Below are 20914 nucleotides of genomic sequence, written 5' to 3'. Positions count from 1 at the left end.
TATTTTCGTGATTACGTAAAAACTATTAACTAAAAAACGTTCTAATTAGTCTAACAATCAATAACAAACGACTAACAATCGATTCGTAAAAAAAAATGTCATAAGTCGAAGTTGTCCGGCTAATTTTAAACTTCTATGAGGTTCTCTCTGCTGTTGATAACGTTGATAACAACGTTTCTTCCGCAGCGTTGGCGGAGGAGCGCCGCGCGGGACGACAGATGGCAGAATGTCTCTGGTAACGTTGCACGTGTTACGTTGCCACGGCTTGGCGAGGCTCGCTATTCCATCGCGATTCGTAACAACCAGTAGACCGGCGTTGACGAAGCTCGTTGCTTTCGCGAAACCTTGCCGAGACATGTCGTACACAACCGTCGAGAGGGGTGCGCTCAATAGCACGGACTACAGAGTATTTTTAAGTGAGTATATTCGACGTGATACGTGACGTAGATACGACAATTGTGTAAGCCGCGGAAGTCGGCACTCGACGCCGAGAGGAGGCCGTGAACTTCGTTAAGGTCGCTAGGTCACGGATGTGCATTCGCGCGCGGCATGCCATTAAACGTCTACGACGTTATCATTAATTGCGTTGACTCGCTCGAATTTTCTCGAACGACACGGAATCGCGGCACCGCGAGCGAGGTCTTCGCGCATTGTCACCGTCTTGACGGTGAATAATTCAGAGGAGCCTCCGATCGATCGCGCGCCGTTTTCTAACGGTCGGATTTCGATCCCGGGATTCCCGGGCTTCAAGTTCGTTACCGCCGTTACTTGCGACGCATTTCGCGGATGAAATAACGATGTTTCGAATGGCAAACGTCCACGATCGTTTTTTCACACGGTCCCCACATCGATCTGATTCGATACGACCGTGTGACATTTAGGCTGTTGAGTGAAAGTATAATATTTTTGTTAGACATCATGGAATGAGGAAGTTAGGAATGAGTTCTGATTATGCTTCAGACTTATGTTCTTATGCATACAAATTTTTCTTCAGTTTTATATTGTTTTTCTTCATATCAGAGATTTTTCTGAGACATTTATTGTTGCACGTGGAATAACTGTTATTCTGAATTAGCATATGGAATAACTATTCTGAATAATTAATATTTTATATGTATTTCTTTTTTACAATACTTTTAAATTTCTTTTCTTACTTGTAGAAAATGAGTCGGGTGTCCCAATCTCGCCTATGCATGACATTCCGCTCTATGCCAACGAAGAAAACAAGACCATGCACATGATTGTCGAAATACCAAGATGGACAAACGCCAAAATGGAGATATGTCTTAAAGAGCCTTTGAATCCCATTAAGCAGGATGTCAAGAAAGGCAAATTGAGATTTGTCGCTAATTGTTTCCCTCACCATGGTTACATATGGAATTATGGAGCTTTGCCACAAGTAGGAATTCTAGCAACAATACTCAATTGTTATTTAATTGCTTATTTTGATAACATTTTCGATTCTTGTGTCTATCACAGTGGAATAATATTTATTTATTATAAATTCCTTACATCATATGTGGAATGACAGGAACACAGTGGGCTTATTCTGTAATAACTCTTAAGCCCCTTGCACAATAGGCGATAGCGATAGCGACAGCGATAAAGTTGCTGACAAAGCTATACTTTTGTCGGCAACTTTGTCGCTATCGCTATCGCTATCGCCTATTGTGCAAAGGGCTTTAACGACAGTTTCATTATCGTTATATTGTCGTTGCGCAGCTTTTTTACCATATATAATATATGCGCAACGCAAATATAACGATAGCGAAACTGTCGTTAAGAGTTACAGAATAGGCCTACAGGAATCTGAGTTTTTTTGCTCAAGAAGCAACTGTTCTACTACTGAGCTATTGTGCATTCATATATACATATATATATATATGTATAGTCTTTTTTGTTTTCAGTTTCTTTAAAACTACACAAAATATTACACACACACACACCATTTTTTGTAGCCTCAAAGAAACTGAAAACAAAAAAAGACTTTTTTGAACGAAATGAAGAAAAAAGCTAGTTTAAAACTTAAATTAAAAAAATTTTGCATTTATAACACTTGCCTATATCAGAGGAGCGATAGCATTTTGCGTCAAGTATATTTTTAATAAAATACATTCTTTTAATCATTACTTGATCAAATATCATAGATAAACTATCACTCTTTTCTTAATAATATGTGTCATTCAATGATGATCTCATTGATTTATCATCTTTTCCTAATAATAATACGTGTGATTCAATGACGGTCTTATTGATTTGAGCAATTATACATTGAACTGACACTAAGTGGATATCTATATATAATCCTTATCTCATGTTCATATATCTTGCACATATATAAGCTTGTAATTCAAGGCGCACACTTATATTTGTCACTTATTATTTTCCATTACTCTTGAAATGTTATTTCGTTTCCTGGTTTCTTAACAGAAAAGATACATTTTTTATCTCTTATTAAAAGCTGTTTAATATAGAATCCTAATATGAGATGGCAGGGTTTTTTCATGGTGGAATCAACAGATGAGGTCTATATAGGATCTTTTAGCTTGACATATATCTCATATTAGGATCCTGTCTTATAATAGGGCACTTTACTCTAATACTATATAATTTGTTATTTTTTGTACTTGTTATTATAATAAAGATAACCGTACTAAATAATATATATTTAATTAACAGACATGGGAAAATCCTGATGTTTTGGATGAAGCAACAGGCTGCAAAGGTGACAATGATCCTATTGATGTTCTTGAAATAGGATACAAGGTGAGAAATAATTGCAATGACATATTTCACACAAATAGTTTTATTTGTCATGTACTAATTATTGATAAAAATATATTTGCATTGATATAGGTTGCCAAACGAGGCGAGGTATTAAAAGTGAAAGTTCTTGGAACTGTAGCACTTATTGATGAAGGTTAGATAATTAAAGTTATTTATTAATTAAAACTATTGGACAGATATATTTCCCAAAATATATATTAGGATAAGTTATATATGCACAGAAAAAATACAATAGTATCTAAATGTCATTATAAACAATTTTTATTTTAGGCGAAACTGATTGGAAAATTATTGTAATTGATGTTAATGATCCTTTGGCAGATCAAATGAACGGTAATTATATTTTAATTCAAATTTATTAAGATTATGCTTATGCAGTACTTAATATAATACATTCTTTTCGATTAAAATTCTTGAACATGCAGAAAGTTCAAATAGGAGATTTTGTATTCGTATCGCTAACTTGACAAATATTATTGCAGATATAAACGATATGGAGACACATTTCCCAGGTTTATTGAAAGCTACAATTGAATGGTTTAAGATATATAAAATTCCGGATGGAAAACCAGAAAATCAATTTGCATTTAATGGGGAAGCAAAAACACGAGACTTTGCACTGCACATTATTGATGAAGTGCATCAACATTGGCAAAATTTAATCAAACAGGAAGGTTCATCTAGTGAAATAGACTGGTACGTAAAAATTAGTTTTCAAATTGTAGATAAAGTAATTGAGATGGTATTTCATGTATTATTTTTACAGTTCTAATGTAACAGTGGAGGGGAGTCCTTTCAAGATTACCACAGAAGTTGCAGAGGAGATTTTAGAAAAGGCGCCTGAGCCAGTAGAACCTCAAGCCGTCGAACCAATAGGTAAATAACTCAAGTATAACAATAAAGATAAATATAAATTTTTTTTTTATATAAATTGGAATTCTCATTAGTTTTTTTAAATTCTTTTTCACATGTAATAGTACTTTTAATGTTCTAATTCACTTTCAGTTGACAAATATTACTTCATGCATCCCAAATTGTAATAGTTATGATGGGACCTAAAAATTGTATTTACTTTTCGAATACTTGAATTATGTATATGAAGACTTTATTGATGCTGAATGTATGTGAATTAAAACCCTTGTTCATTAAATTGTTTTTATAATGTATGATTTCAGTCGATAAATGGCATTACGTACATCTTAAATGAAGGTAAAAAAAAAGGATATCTTCGTTCAGTCAACTATATCGAAGTCAGCTTCTTCGTTCGCTCATATTCAACATGGAGTTCTTTCTCATTTATCATCTTTATGTTTTTCACTAATACATAATTTTTTTCATTGCATTCGAATAATTATAAATAGCATTTAAACAATTCAATATATATGCGGCGCTACTGCTTGTTGTCATTAAAATCTCATTCTTTTTTAATAGGTACACAAATTTATGTTAAATTAAGTGACATAGGATAAAAACTGTTTATACAAATAGCACCTTTTCGAATATGCTCCGCATATATATTATCCAATGATGTTACATCGATAACGGCACGTTTCGATGTACCACGAAAGAGACATAATCTCATTTATGGGTTGTGATATAGCTGTACAGGTTTAAGCAGATGGGTTCCTTAGTAAAAAAAAAAAACGCGGTTAAGTTCTCTCTTCAGTATTTTTCCTAATATGGAGATAACAATAAACAAACTGGCCTGGGTACAGATGCATATGTATTATTTCTAAGAGTTATCCTTATTTTTCACATTATTTTAGAATATTTATATTACATCATTCATATATTTATACCTTACACACATTCTATTTATATTTTCTACGTATTATCTTGAATTTGAGATGGATAGTCAAAGATGCTCTTTCGCGGTATTTTTCAAATAATGTGGAAAAGCCGTGATTGGATGGGCAAATGTGACGTGATTATAAATTGATCTTATTGTATTTCACCGAGGCCACGTCTTTGGACACAATGTTCCACAGATAGCGGTCTCCAAAGAGACATTTGTCTTCTTCTGAAAATGTACTTAGCAACATGTGCTAGGAACTACATATATTCTTTCACGTGGCACGCATCCGCTGTGGACCTACAGAGTAGAGGAGCCCTTTGGTGCGATAAATTCTGCAGTTGGGTCTCGAGAGTGTAAAAGCAAATTGCCGTATCTACTAAAAAGATCGAATAAATGGTTATTTCTCGATTATTTTTAGGAGTAGAAGACACTTGAGGAATATAATCCAATGACTTTTTTGTTAGAAAATACGTTATGAAATTTAAGAGAAGTATATTTCTGCATATGTGTGTAGTAAATCTAAAATGTTAAAATGTTGAAATATATGAAATATTAGATATTTTTTGTTTGTTAGATACGTTACATATATGTATAGATATATTTTTTGAAGATATATTTAATATATATAAAAATATTTGCGCAATTTTAAGTGATGTTCGCTTTTCATAATAATTTCTAAATCGATTTTGAATTTCAACAACAAATCGATTCACTAAAAGGACCGTATTAAAAAGATCAATTTTCAAAAATCGATTTAAAAATATCGTACATAATTAAAAAAATAAGTATCTATATTAATACAATACTTTTTATATTTAATATATAGAAGACCTATTTTAGATAGTGGTATTTTCAAGATTCAAAGATTCTTATTTTCTTAAAAAGATTTTTTTTAAATAAAGATATTTTGTTTTATACATAAATCAATTTTTCATGTTATTTTGCGTATAAAAATAAAAAAATTGACAAAGTATTTGACATATATATATATATATATATTTTATCAAAGTGTATGAAAAAAGATAAAATAATATGGTGTAAAAATTTAACGTACATGCTACTGATTTTTATTAACGAATTAAAAATCGATTCTTTATTAAAATAATTATCTTAAAATCGAATAGAAAAAGATCGATTTTTTAAAATCGATCTTTCGATTCAGAATCGAACATCCCTCTTAAGTTTAAATTTAAAGCGACTGCATTTTACAAGTTAACAGGGATGACTGAATGTTCGCACTCGCAGCTTACTGAAGCTTTCCGCACAAAATATTCATAACACGTTACGTTAAGTGCTGATCATTTATTTACACTTTTACAGACCCGTACGTAAACTGGCACGTAGGTCAACGCATAATGAAAGATGTAATGTAACAAATGCGAGAATAGATTTTCGCTTTAAGTTACATTTAAAATTGACATTGCCAATAAATTTATCATATTAATTGGAATGGGTATTGGCGTATACACTCGGGAACTTAATGTTTTACGTTTCGATTCGGTTCGCATAAATATCAGAAGACAATGGAAGAGCCGTCACTCCAGAAAAGTAAAACTTTTTTTTTATTTGTGTGGATTTTTCCATCCTCTAAGGGACGCAATACGACGATTTACTAAAGTAAGGTAACAGGAGAGAACAATGATAGCAATAGCAATCGTAACGAAGAGAATAAAAGAGAATGAAAGGGGAAAAAAAAAGATTGGTCGATCAGGCCGAACGGCCGAGATCGTCTGGGGAGAACGGGACTGGATTTTTCCCCGGTGCCCTTTTCCAACGAATTCCCCGCAATCTTTTTTTTTCCTCCCTTTTTCTCCGTCAAAGCCACGGGCTACATCAGGTAGGTAGGTAGGTAGGTGAACTAGCAGCTGAAGGTATTGACTGGCGGCGGGGTGTCCGCGCGCGCGCCGAAGGCTGCCGAACAGGTGCACGCCGAGCGGCGAGAACGGCCGAACGAGTAGCCTACCGGCTCCCTCTCCGCGCGCCGCTCCGAGCACGCGATTCGTTTGGACTCGGCCGATGAGCGGGGGGAGGGGGGGATGTGCGCGCGCCTTTGGTGGCGCAGCCGACGGCAGTGACGGTGTCGCCTCACCTCGCGCGGTTACCGCACAACTCGTTCGGCTATCGAGCTGCGCGTTTCCGTTCCGCGTCGAGCACCTCGCGCGTACACATATACATATATATACACGTCATACACACACGACAAGTCGGAGTTTCGCGTGCGCCGGACGTCGTTCATCGGTTGCGTCGTCCGCGTCAACCGCCCCGAATACTTCTGCCTTCCGTTTTGACGTTTGACGGTGTACTCGCGCGTGCCGATCTCCTCTCTTTCTCTTTGTCGCGCCGCGCGCGCGAGCGTCTTCCGCGGTGAAGTAAGTGACGGTTCCGGGAGGATAAGGAGAGAGAGGACTCGTCGGAGGAAACCCGACGGCGGCGGCTTCAGCCATGCGATTCTCGTGGATGCTCGCGGCCGCGGTGCTGCTGGTTCTGGCCACGGGGGTGAGATGCAAGAGGAAATTCGACGGGGATTTCGAATTCGCCGAGGAGGTAAGTCCAAACGACGGTCCTTCTTTCGCCGCGACACCCTCCCGTGTCGCGGTCGCGGTCGCGGATCGTGTCACGGCACGACACAGTGGTTGACAGGTTTTTTCCCTTTCCTTATTTCCGGCTCGCGCGGAGAAGATAGATACCGCGACGAGACGGGTGCGACAATTTGGTCGAACGATCGCCCGATCCGGGAACGGTAACTCCTCGAGCGACGTTTTCCGCGGGGTGAGACGCGTCCGCTCGTCAGCGGATTGAATAAAATTGATAGAGAAGCGAAGTGTCACAATCGGCAATAACAACACGGCGGCGACTCCGCCGGAGGGTGGCGCTTCGCCGTTGCGAATTGTTGCGAAACAACCGCTTTTTGAGCGTCGTTTCGCCGCCCGCTCCGAAATTCCAAGGTCCCTTCGTGCCGGAGTATATAGCCGCGATTCATCGATTCGAAGTTACGCGCTGCAACAAAACCTTGGCGCGTTATAATTTTCCGCAAAAGCGCTCTCGCGATGAAAGGGAGAAAGTGATGGTGTGCTCCTGCATTCGTATTCAGAATGCTTGTGCAGACTCTTGTGCGTTTATCCCGTAAGTGGAATATCATTAACATCAAGCGCGCGTATTATTCGAGAATATTTGCATTTTATTTATTTTTCTCCCGACTGCTGCCAACCTTCGGTTGTTCGCCGTATCTCTACCCTGCGATCGATTTAAGATGAAATTTTGTATGTTGGATTTTTTGCCGCTGTCTGTTATTTTCCAGATTTAGCAAGTATCCAATTACACCTGTTATCCTTTATTTATATTCAATATTTGAACACTGTCTTTTGTCATTTACAAATGTTTAGCAAACGACGAATTTTTATGTTCGAAATTCTTTACGTTCGATTTTTTGGCACCATCTTTGTTTATTTGTCAAATATTTAGCAAATCATTTCGCCCGTTATCCTTTATTTTTGTATTCAATATTTGGATTTGTTTTTTTATTCGTAAATGTTTGGCAAACGACGAATTAACGTGCATTTTCAAATGTTCGCGTGGGTGATTGCCATCGGTTTCCGAATGATAACATTCAAAAAATGTTCAAGATACGCCCTTTACATCCTTTCCAGTATTTTTTAGATACTTGTCTTATCTGGGCTTGTGTGATATAGTATCGTAGGGAAATCCCGAGTTCAATCTTCACCGCGAACCGCGAGTGATACTCGCACGTATCTGAGAAACGATTTTTCCGGAATAAAATTTCCGAATTTCACGAGGCACGCACGAGCTCCTTTCTCGGGCTCGCAAAGGTCTCCGCTGTCGCGACTTCGCTACTGAATTACAAGTGAATGTAACATACGTGCGATCGGTTGAGAGATTCACACGCTGCTGTGACGATCGCGTTAGAACGCAATGTACAATTACGGCGTGCAGTAGTTATGCGGGAGAGAAACGCCGAGTGTCCGCGGCTCTCTTACTTTCGCGTAACTGGACTCCGGACTGAAATATGGGTTAACTCGACGTAATTGTTTATTTTGCGCGTGGCTCGCACGCACGCACGGGCGCGATCGAATCACAATTTCCGCGCGTCGCCAGTGCCAGAAACCGCGAACGTTATCGTTCAACCCTTCCGGCTCCGTTCCGGGCGATCGGGGCGTCGCTAAAGAAAGAGAGAGAGAGAGAGAACACTCGTCTTATCCGTTTCCGCCCTTCCTATGTATTTTGCGCAAACGAAGCCGGCGTTTGCGCAAAATATACCCCGAGTCCGTCTGTTTCTTGCTATTGTTGAATTTTGGATGTGTTTAACGAGACGCGCGACTTTCTCTTCGTTAGCCGAGTGCCTTCGATGTTGCTCACAGGTTTGTGAGTTCCGAGCCCGCGGGGCACGAGGCGTGCTTCGCTAGCGGTTTCCTCGCGTGCCGCTTTGCACCAGGTTGCACCGGCGCGCGGCGGGTTCCGAAACAACCGTAGCCTCGTCACCGAGTTCGGTGTTGCACGAGACAAGCGCCAGGCAACATTGATTGATTCGAAATCAGCATGAGACCGTGACGGGAAAATAGAACACAATCCTGCAAGCTGGCGCATGGCGTGCGAAGGAAACCGACGAATATAAATGCGAGAGAATACCCAAAGAGATATTCTGTCAGTAGAATCTCTCTATTATTATCTGATTAATACAGCGGTTTGTGTCCAAATTAAATTAGTTTAAGAAAGAATTCTAACAAATATATTTTCGAGAATTTACAACAGATATAAATTACTAGAGAAAATCAGTTTACTGTTAATTTTATACCTGCTCTCTTACAATTAGTCGAATTTGCTAATATACTGCAGTATATATATTTCTGTTTGCAGAATTTCTGGTTTCTCCTTTTGCCATTACGAAACGCGTTTTTAAAGCTTTAAAATTCTCAAGTTCTTGACTTAATTTGTATACATTATATTTATTATATTACTAGTTTTCAGTTGTACGCAATATGTATATCCCGTAGGATTGCATTAAAAGAAAAAAAAACAAGAAAACTTTTGGGGGGTTTTCTACTCGTCGATGAATTCCCTCTAGCATGTTTTAATTGCATTTTCAACCGAATCGCAAGTTTACTCTTACAATTTTGTCAGATTAATCTGGCGTAATTCGGAAATAATTAGGAGTTCCTTGCAGTATTATACAGCAATCGGCATTGAGATCGCAAACTCGCACAAGAGCCATTCGTTCTACGGCCGCTGCCGCGCGCCGCCGCGATATTTATGCGAGACATTTCGCATAAATATCTCGAGTCTCTTAGCGACTTGTCGTCGTTTACCGGCGCGTCTGAATGCGCCATCGCCGAGAGGAGACACCGCGAGTAAAACTCGCGAGTTCTTTTTCTCTTTTGTGTGCGTGCACGAGGACAGGCGGGGGCGAAACGGGCGAAACGTAGTAACCCGCTCGGGCGAGGAAACGATAAGAATTGTCGGCCTTGCGGAGTTTCCGAGCGCGAATAATGGGACCGCCTGTCCTCCCGGAGTTATTACGAGCGTCGTTACGCGTTTCCGCGATTTGTAAGTTCCAATAATCGATTTCGGTGATCCCTTATCGTATGCCGCCGGACGATCTTTATGGATACGTGTGCCGTCTTTCGCTGTATACGTACTTATACCGGCGAATCGATTACCTTGCACATAAACGCGAAAGAATCTGCCGTCTATATCGATCCTCGGCGAACGTTGTGCGCGACCCAGTGCCTCGAAGGTAAACGGGTATGTGTGTGTGTATAGTTAAGTGCAGTTAAGTACAGTTGTCGCGTGTTGTATTTTCTTACTTTCTCGCGTACGTCCTCCTCCCGCGCGATCCGTGTATTACCTCCCTGATCATTTAACGTTAAACGCCCGCACGCTCGTCCGATTCCGAAAAGCTTGTTGATTCATTCGTACGGCATGAGAATCCCATTCAACGTTAACGTGACGTTGAATGGGACGTTGATGTGTGGGAGCCACGCAGCCGTGTTTAACGCTGAATGCGTGGCGAAAATACGGCCGCTCTTGATGCGACGCGTCTCCTTTAATAGAGATTTGTATTTGAAGCCGTGCACCGCGCTTCCACCTTGCCCGATTGTCAGTTTCTTCCCTTTTACCGACGCGATGATTCGCGAGTGATGCATACGATGCAGCTGAAAAATTTGTGTCTTAGCAAGTTTTATGAATTATGGTTTTTAATAGAACACATCGATCTTGTTTCATATTATTTGCATTCCGATACGAGATGAAATGACAACTTTAAATCTTGATAAATTTTGTTGCAAAAGTAAGGATGATTTCAGAATGACAGTTGAATTCGAGTTTAAATGTATTAACACCACATTCAGAGCACTCGTTACTAGTTTTTGTCATCACATTCTGATTGTGAAACTAAACGAATATCGAGATGAATATCGAGATGAATATAAAAGGATATAATTTTCATATTTTATATTTATATCCGCCTTTTTGTACATCTCTATATTTTATATTTATTATTTTACACGTATACCTTCCGTATTTTGCGAATTAACGCAAATTTGGGACATTTTAAATATTACTAAGATATCATTACATGCTTAATCCGACATGCATGCGCTCGCGCATCGGGTTTGATAACGTTGCTGCGGAAATGTCGGATTAAATTAAATTTACATGGAAATACATCGTAATCTTTCATACCGTGCACGAACTGTTTGTGCAGAGAATTATATTTTAGAATACGGAATGTACACAGCATAAATCGTACGGTCGCATAAATCACGTCGTTGATGCATATAGCTTTCCCCGAACGCGATCGATGCTCCGCGTATCGATATGACTGCATCCGAGGACTCGGTCGGGCGACAGGCCGCGATGGCGAGACAAAAGAATTTATTTTATTGCGAGAGAAAGAGAGAGAGAGAGAGAGAGAGAGAGAGAGAAAGATTTAAATGTTTTTTTATACCACCGCGGTGTCGATAGTACAACGCAGTTGTTTGTAGCTTGCACTTTTCACCGCGCGTTGACAGTTCTCCGCGATGGAACGTAGCGTGAGGCAATGTTTTCGACGTAAAGTTGTGATTTTCGATCGGGTACTCGTGGAACGGTGGAATTCCCATTTTCCCTTCGATATCACGGATATCACGTGATGCGAGACAAACACACCCGCGGATAAATTCGCGGCGTTTTCTCTGTCGTTTTCGCAGATCCTGCCTGATCCTGCCTGGAGCTGCGGTTTACGGCACAAAGTTAAGATCGCCGCGACTGAATTCGTTTTCCACATCGCGAAATATTTCGTGGAGTCGTCTCGTTCGTTTCTATAATTGAGAAACTTGGCGATGACCGCGACAATTTCGACGGTTTTTCGATCGTCCGCCCGTATTCCTAATCGCGGCAGTAACATCGACATCGACGTTTCGAAATTGGCCGATCGCTTCCGTACGTGATGTTCGTCCTCGAAGCGCGTGTGGTATCTATAATTTTCCAATCGAATGCATCGGGTTAATCCTAACTCAAAATTCGGTTAGACCGGTTTGAAGTCGAGTTTATCGCGTTTCGACCGAAATTCGCTCGAGTTTCTCTCGAACCGGAAGTTACCGCGATGTAGAAACTACTACTTCGCGAGTTTCCCCGTCTTCGTTGTTTTTCCATCGATATTTACTGAAGCACAAGTTTAGGCGATATAGAATATTTTTGACGTTAACGTAGCGGATGAAATATGCTATATAATTTTAGTAATGGCAACGCGATATAAAACCTGAGAAGAAATTCCATCATAAAAATATATATGTACGACTTTTTAAATATTTTCTGCTGGTATTTTCGACACATGTATATAATTATTACACGTATATATTTTATGTGTCATAGATTTATAATACTTTTATTCATTTAACAGTGTATTTTCCTATATACTATTCATTCAATACAGATATAATAATCTAAATTTCATTCCGTCTTTATATCGATTGTCATCTTTGCGTGTTTTCTGCCAAACAAAGGGAACGTCACGTAACGCTGACTTTGACATTTTCTGCATTAACAAGTCGTTCTGCTAAAGGTTTTTATTTAGCAATGTCAATCTCTTTCTTGCCTTCGTTACGTTTTTTGCGAATGTCAAATTGTCGGCATCTCTTCGGTTGACGTCGCGGAATCGCGGATTATGGAATACCGCCGTTTGCATACCGGTGCAATGCAGCAGCAGAGACAGGTGAAGCAAATCGCCTCGAATACGGCAGGTGGTAGGAATGTCGGGAATGTCGACTGACACCTCGACTAGGCAACATTTGCCAACTCTCGCCGTGTCACATCCATTCGCCTTACGATCGTGCACTCCGCGATACCTTCGCTCGGCGAGTTTATTGTTTATTGTAGGCAAGAGAGCACACCCAGGCGCAGCACGCGCGTCATACATTTTTGCACTTAGGTGCGACATTGTGGTAAAAGCTTTTACCCGGATGTAACTGCGATGCTCTAATCGTGAATCACTGAGAATGATATAGATCTGTGCACTCATAACAAAACGGAATTAATATTATACGGTAGGGTAAAGTGCATATTTCGGATCAGATCCTAATTCGGATCAGCAAATTTGAAATGCTTCTCTAGCCAACTGTATTTATCATATGTGGATTTTTTTTCGCTATTGTCTATAGCTATCTCTTATAGCTATAGACAGTTAGTGAAAAAATTCCACATATGATAGGTACTCTTATGTTCCCCCCTATCCCAGGAAAGGAATCATTGGCGGCGACTGTACAGTCGGCTAGAGAGGCATTTCAAATTTGCTGATCCGAATTAGGATCTGATCCGAAATATGCACCTTTACCCTAGTTATCTCGGAGGATGAATTTTAATTGGTTTTAAACACTGTTCAAATATTACAGCAATGTTGCTTAATATTGGTATTCCAATCGAGTCTGTGTAAGCCATTTATATTAAATCGTACAACATTTTAAATTACTTTTTTATTATTCTATTTAAAATTTTATGACTGCTGTCTTATTTTTAATGCTTTTGAGAGTATCTTTTCTTAAAAAGATTTTTCTAGAGTGGTATTACATTATACGGATATAGGAGAATAGTTTGCAATTTTTCGAATTTTAAATATTATTCTTTTTTCTTCTTAAAACGAGATGGATTTGCATCTTGTTCAGTTTTCCGGTTTTCCAATCACGTTAGAGTTCTTTATTATAGAAAATCTATAATAAAGCTACGCTCACGCTTACGACGAGATATTTTCATCTGATTGGAATTTTCTATATTGGGATTTGATGAGTCAGAAAACTGTCATTCATTAATAATTCATCTAATAATTCCTATAAGATTATGTCACTACCAATTTCGTCATCGTGCTTGAATACTTTATACTATTTCTCTTCCTTATTTTATATTACATTTTATTTCTTTTATCTGGATATTTGTAACCATTGTTTCGAGCATTTATAACAGCTGACAATTAATCCTATAATTGCCATTTATGGGAAACTTGTGGGATTATAAATAAACTTTCTATTACTGCTGCTTTACATTTCTCAAGTTTCACGATTTTCCATATAATTATTCACAATCGGTGACTCACAGCTAGGTAAAGCCATCGAAAGGATCGCGAAAAGCTTTTTTCCGCAGCCAGGCTATTTTCGACTATTTCCGCATCACATCCTCACGTCGCATTTCATAAAAGTATGCGTCGAAGTACGTTAGAAAGTTCATAAAGGGATTCTGCCTCTCGTCTCGTGCTCACGGCACTCGAAATTTCCAAGTGTCAGGCGCATATCTGGCTTCATTTGCCGCCGTCCTTCAGCGGGCTGACAACCCCTAAATTGGCAAAGGCATTTTCCGTAGCCCAAGTTTCGTCGGCCCTTTGTCTTCGTAGTGATTCGCCCCGTCAGGCAACCGATAGTTTTCCAATTTTCCAAACGCGGCTCCTCTTATTGCGGACGACCCACGGTCGAGTATGAGAGCGGCATTGATCGCCAGGAATATCGATTACTGGCTTAAGGGGTTAAACCGTATTGGCTGTTTGCGCATCTATTTCGCGTTTCTTGGAGTTATGCCCTACTTTTCGCGAGTTCGACCCAGATGATTTCGTGTCGTTGTAAATTGTGCCGTTTGTTCCAGTTTTTTGGAAATTTTGTTAAATTTAACGCATCAGCTTGCATTTGCATCTCATTAAAATTTATAATATTCTGAAAGATTTATACGCGACTGAGCGAGTCGTATTAATATTCATCACTTTTTCACTACAAAATGTTTTTCAGGAAAGTATTTTAAAGAGATCGCAATTACATACTAACACGCATATGGTATTCAATGAATATGATGTCAGTAACGTAATTTTTTTTCCACTTTTCGTAAAATATATGACGAAGATATGTAACAATATATGACAAAAATATGTAATTATATATCTTATTTATAATTGTGAAATACAAATGCTTGGATATTTTCAAAATTTTTATTCACTATTAAAAGAATTCTTCTTATAAACAGCACTAAATTATGTCTTCTTCTTTTAATCGTGCAGCTATAAATGTACACACGGATATCATAATGTTATCTTTAACTGCTTTTTTATTGAGAAAAAAATAGTTTTTTTATTTCCATTTCTCCACTGTGCCTTATAACTTTTAAGATATACGATCGAGATAATTCGTGCGGGACCTACGGCACAGTAAAATAACCGATTGCGAAATTAATCCCAAGGGCTATCGCTACGCGGTAACCATTATCATCCCCTTGGACCTACTTTGCAGGTTTGATCTCGCCGAACGATTGAGAAACTGCGCACAAGTTTTATCCTGTCGTTGTAATCTCGTATGCTGCGGAGAATCGGCGCAGTTTCCCCGAAACTTTCCCTCTTGGTGAGGAGGCTCTTTCGGGAGGCGATGATGACTTTTTCCGGAATTCCGGAAGCATGTGCCACAATCGGATCGTATAAAATGAGGGAAGATCTTGAAGTCGCGACTTCGATCGACCTTCGTCGTTTAAGCAGTTTTCCGTCGTATAATTGATTTTAGAAACAAAGTTTCGAGTTACTCGCAAATAAATTTCCTATACCTATTCGCAAGGCTTCCCCGCTTCCCTGCCGAGCGCGAAAATCTTATCTCGCTTCTACCCGTCGCGAAGTTGAAAAGCACCACGGAATGTCTGGTTACCGCACCGTGACATTTTATCCGCGCTCTTAATTAACTACTCTTAATTAACAATGACTGACGTATAAATTCGAATAATGCAGCGTTGTGTGCCGTAAATCTCGTTATCCGAAATTACGTTCTACCTCTATTCTAGCTATTTTAACTTACTGTATATATATCTATGTCGACGAATGCTTTCTTAGAAACCCCGACCTTAATTTTAATAAAACATTGTTTCACGTATTTGTCGTATATATAGTCATCTATTTCTCCTGCGGATTCCTATTATTATTTTTTAAATTATGAATTTCTTATATTAGACACATTAAATATCTATATTTTGCCAGTCAGGAATAACGATTCTGGAAAAGTAAAATTTATTTCAAGTTAAACAGACAATGCTCCTCGCTGTCTTATTGCGTTTCAGTATAACTCGGTTCGCTAAGTTTTTCAGGTTCCAATTACTCGTAACTCGGAAACTATTGATACTTTGATACTTCAGTTCAACTCAGAAACTCGAAGAGTTTGTTACGTAAATCAAGATCCGTTGTGCAATATAATATTGACATCGATAAAACCTGCTGCACCATGAGAAAACGATAGATACGTATCTTATCGTAAAGCTCGAGTAAATTCTCTACTCAAGCAACGACCGCAGGTGTAATGACGATAAATGCAGTAACGTATACCCCAGACATATGTAAACGATCTCGTATCTAACGCCGAAGTCTCAACGCCGAGTCATGGCGATTAGGAAACTTACGAAATCTCGTAACAGAAATCAATATTTCTCACGTAACCTCGAGCGTAGAACGTCACGACTCGACCCTTATCTTTCGTCTCCATGTGCGGAGACTGGAGATTAAAGTGGCGGCAACTGCAAAAGTTTCCCCCCTTTTATCGCGACGTTGCGCGGATCATTCGGTTCCCCTGGATATTTGTGCACGATCCAGATGATGGAACATATTCGTCGGCCGCGAACCATTCCGTCACCATTCTTTCGTCCTGCTCTTTTCGTCCTTTCTTCTTTTAGTCCCTTCCACCCTCTATCTCCTCCGTTGTTTCTTTTGCCCAGCGAAGAGGAAGCTGCGGATAATGTTGGCACGAGGGGAGGGACAGAGATGCAACGAGACGGACTGGAAGCGGGGCGGAACCGGGACGATGCCGCTGGATAGTAAAATATTGGCCAGACTGGCGGGCGCCGACGAACGACTTTTTCATCGAACGCTTTCGCTTCGACGACAACGAGAACGAGTACTACCACTACTCCGATATGGGTTAGATCTCTCCATATTCTGCTCTATCTCACCCTCTTTCTTCCACGTCCTCATGGCCCCACCTCCCCATCCGGTCGAGTTCTCTTCCCCCCTCTCGTTCGCGTTCCACACTTCTTTTGCTACCATCCCCGCAGACCGATGGCGACGGTACGTGCCTCCGAAACTTTTAGCTTTTCCTCCCTGTTAGAGGCGTTTCACTCTATCGCGACGCTTCCTGTATATTTTTTCTATATTTCTTCGCCAAACAACGGCACGGAAATAGATTTCGTTTCAATACTTACCCTTTGTGAACGCGACAGCGTCTTTCAACGAGCTCGTTGAAAATTTAGCGAGAGATTTGCGCGCGCGTGAACGATAATTCCGCAAGACTCTTTCCATTGTCTTTTTGCCTGACTCGCGAGAACGTTAAACCATAATCCTGAAACTTTCTTGATTTATATACAACCAATGTGTTTGCTCATCGACGGGAGGGATATGCGCGTCAACGTTTCGTTACTTAGCGACTTTCGGAAGTTGATGTAGATGCCAGCTCTCGAGTGCATGAATTTCTGATGAAATGACGATATTATATTCTTGTGTTAAGCAATATTAATCGTTGTTATAATTTAAAGATTTGTATTTCTAAATAAAATAAATTTCAAACATTATATTATTTAAAATCTGTAAATATTTGTTTTAAACGCAAACAAATGTTTAAAAAGTGCTTTGGAAAAAAATTTAACAGATTTTTCAAGTAAAAATATTTATCGCTTTAAATCGTGTACTTCGGTAAAATTTTTCGATAAATAATTGTAAAAAGCAATCGTTAAATATTAAAGATTAAAAGCGTAAAACACAAAAATAAAAACAGATGAAATGTACAATAAATAAAAATGAATAAAATAAAGAAAAATTATATATTTATAGATTAATATTCTTATTTATCTTAGATCCGTAAATGCAGCTGAAATTTTGAGATACGATATGAATTTATAAATAAGGTTTATTAAATCATATCGTATTTCAAATTTTCAGTTGCATTTTTTAAATGTAATTATGAATATACCTCGTTATACCAGATTTGCAATCGCGATTCAGTTAAGGAACTCGCGTGAAATTTATTTTAAAATACAACTTGAGTTTATTCTCGTGAAATAATCGATTCTTGAGCAAAGATTATACGTATGTGCATAGTTGATTTTGAATCTTATAACATTCTTCCGAAGCGGATCTAAGATAAGGATGAGGATTATTTTATGAAAAACATGTTCTAAGAATAGATTTTTAAAACATTAAAATTATAAAATACTATTCTTTGTTATACGATATTGTTGTTTTTTAAAAGATAACGCGACATGATAATATTGCAATATTAATGCGACATTCGATCGAATAGAATATACATATGTATATCAGTGTGATTGTATTTTATAAAGTAATTATATAAAGTGTTGAATATTTCGAGACAATGTGTATAATTCTCTGTTGACGTTCGGCCTTGATGTTTGTTATTGCGGCGTACAGCGCACTGTTTACACAAGGTCGCCGCGCTACCATTCGTACAGTGAGACTCGAGCGGGCAGGTAGCATCGCCGAGCTTGCTTCGCGTGTCGTCGTGTTCGAAATGCGAAACGTTCCCTGCGAACAATTAGCGATTATCAACCCATTGGATTGATTAATTCCAGCAATTAACGTCATGTTAACTTCGTATCAAAGTTCGACGCCTGTTTATTGAGGCATTATTTCGCTCGATTTATTTCTTTGAAGTAGGAATTAAAGTCGTATAGGGGATGGAAATTATAAGTTATCATTTCGCGTTTATGCATCGCGATAATTATGATAATTTTTAATGGATACTTAAATTTGGATATATTTTGCATCGCGCTTTGAACTTATTTTGTCGATTTGAGTATAATTTTCGCATACACATGAAATAACAGATTAATTGTTAGATCAAGTGAGTCGAGTAATATAGAAACCCATGACATATTTTTCGTTAATATAATTTCGCGTATTTCACAGGAGATTCATGCGTTTGAAATATATTGAATACGCAACACTTTTGGTTATATATGTATGTATTTTTGGCGCGGTTTACCGCGTTTGAAATAGCCATTAACTCAACTTCGTTAATTGTATCGCACGATATCAATACGAGCAACCGCGAAGTATCTGATTAGCTGAGGATAATCGGTCTCAGAAAGCCATCAATAAAGAAATATCGTAATGCAGCTTTGTGCTGCAGTCGTATTTCTTTCGTCGAATACATTCTATTCGTCACGATGTAGCAAAATCCGCGTTGCGTGATGCGACGAATGTCGGGAATGTCATTTAAAGCGTCCGGCCATCATCGTATTCTGGTAATTAGTGCGCGCGCGATCGTAATTAACTGCATTTTCGCGAATGAGCATTGTGACAGCACAACGAGGGAATCCGAGAGGCAGGAGAAATAAGCCTGGAAGATATCAGACAACAATAGAATATATGTATATACAATGCAATACAAAATATATGTATTTTGTAATACATATTTTATATATTTTTGTAAAATACGCATTTTTTACATCATATAATGTAAATATATTGCATTTATTCATATCGCAATAATTTTTTTATTAGAATTATCTCCACAAATCATTAACACAAATATTAACATAAATGTAATATGCGCATAAAATCTATGTTATAGAGTATAGTAAAGATTTTGCTCTGGTATAAAAAGTAACTTCGATCTCCTGGTAGATTCAAGAATAGATGGTGCAAAATGTAACTGTGTATACATTTCAACAGTTGCTTGCGTTACGCAACGTACGTAACTAAAACCGGGGGAACATTTGTACGAAATGTGACGTTGTTACACATATCGCATCTAATTAATTAGATTACTCGGCCTATATATCCTATTTATGGCGCAAGGAATTGTGTTTCGCGTAACTCTCTGGCCATGCGAGATACGCGCGTGCAAACATACCCGAGTTTAATTTGAATATGTTGTTACCCAGCGCATCGCAGCATGCACTTTCGTTTAAATAATAATATTACAAATTAACAATTTCGCCCATTACAAGCAGCGTAATCACGAAAAATTATGAGTAAAGGATGTAATACATGCAAAAACAGTGTCCTTCGTGAATAATATTGCGATTTATATTTTCGCCATACATTTTACGGTTAAGTAGGATTATCTAACTTTCAATATGCAATTGCGTTACAACTTATATATTAAATTAATATAGAATCATAAGGATGAATGACTCGGATAAACATATTTGACAGCACTTTGGAAATCAAACGGTAATTACTCAAAACCACATTGCGATAGAATTTTTATAAGTATAGGAAGAATGTTTACTAAAAATCGTGTATGCAGTAATATATAACGAGAGAAAATTTACAAGTTTTTTTTATCTCTGATGAAATTTTTTCATTCGTATAACTTATACATACATAAAAAATACAGCTCTCGTTTCTGCCTTTCAAACTTTATTTCAAAGTTATACTGACGTAAACTTTCGACTTACAATTCATGCGAAAATATTTTGCATGAAGACGGTAACATTTAAAAGGAAAAGGAATAATTTGTTCCGGTAGAGATAACGTAATACGCGAAATATTGAGGGAGACATCGGGCTTTTCACGCGTTCTTCCTTCGCCTGGTAAATTTTGAAACGAAATCAACTTGCTGCGTATTTCCGAACTCCCTCCGTCTCCTCGAGGGCCTATTTGCTCGAAGAGTTTTGGCAATGGCTGTCTTCGGCGATGCCGTTCGATATTCCCTTCGCGAGACCGCCGTGCATTCAGGGGTGGCGAAACACTCTTTTTTTTCTCTCTTCAGTGGAAAGCAAAACGTATATAGAGGTTGAGCGGTTGCTGTTTGCGTCCTCTCTTACAAGCACGAAATAAATTCAAGAGATAAAATAAATTCGAGAAACAGAGAGAGAGAG

General features: G+C 38.6%; 2 protein-coding genes across 3 annotated transcripts in view; both read left to right on the top strand.

Moving 5' to 3' along the window:
* The first annotated feature begins 213 nt into the window (after positions 1-213).
* Positions 214-4501, top strand: Nurf-38 (Inorganic pyrophosphatase Nurf-38). Of its 2 annotated transcripts, none has more exons than XM_071773545.1 (8): positions 214-416; positions 1161-1399; positions 2680-2766; positions 2857-2920; positions 3058-3120; positions 3270-3483; positions 3554-3663; positions 3793-3937. In XM_071773545.1, exons 1-8 carry the CDS (start codon positions 227-229, stop codon positions 3825-3827), a joined length of 1002 nt encoding a protein of 333 aa, XP_071629646.1. In that variant the 5' UTR covers positions 214-226; the 3' UTR covers positions 3828-3937. The 2 variants fall into 2 exon arrangements, with proteins under 2 accessions (XP_071629646.1, XP_071629648.1); XM_071773547.1 differs by lacking the exon at positions 3793-3937 and adding an exon at positions 3963-4501 and having other exon boundaries at positions 215-416.
* Positions 4502-6675: 2174 nt separating this feature from the next.
* The window catches only part of Cow (Proteoglycan Cow), a 110233-nt gene continuing 95994 nt past the window's right edge, over positions 6676-20914 (top strand). Inside the window, exon 1 of the mRNA XM_071773534.1 lies at positions 6676-7126. Within this exon, the coding sequence (XP_071629635.1) occupies positions 7025-7126 (102 nt within the window). The 5' untranslated portion in view covers positions 6676-7024. The remainder of the gene's footprint in view (positions 7127-20914) is intronic.

Source organism: Temnothorax longispinosus, chromosome 3 (genome assembly GCF_030848805.1).
Source record: "Temnothorax longispinosus isolate EJ_2023e chromosome 3, Tlon_JGU_v1, whole genome shotgun sequence".
Classification (NCBI taxonomy): Eukaryota; Metazoa; Arthropoda; class Insecta; order Hymenoptera; family Formicidae; genus Temnothorax; species Temnothorax longispinosus.
The sequence above is the reverse complement of the archived record's forward strand: the minus strand, read 5'-3'. Positions and strand labels throughout refer to the sequence as shown.

Excerpts from the sequence above, each read along its gene's own strand:
- Nurf-38 (XM_071773545.1), top strand. The coding sequence starts at position 227 with ATGTCTCTGGTAACGTTGCACGTGTTACGTTGCCACGGCTTGGCGAGG. Across the intron at positions 1,400-2,679 it reads ATTATGGAGCTTTGCCACAA|ACATGGGAAAATCCTGATGT; the intron begins GTAGGAATTCTA and ends TTTAATTAACAG. Across the intron at positions 2,921-3,057 it reads TGTAGCACTTATTGATGAAG|GCGAAACTGATTGGAAAATT; the intron begins GTTAGATAATTA and ends TTTTTATTTTAG.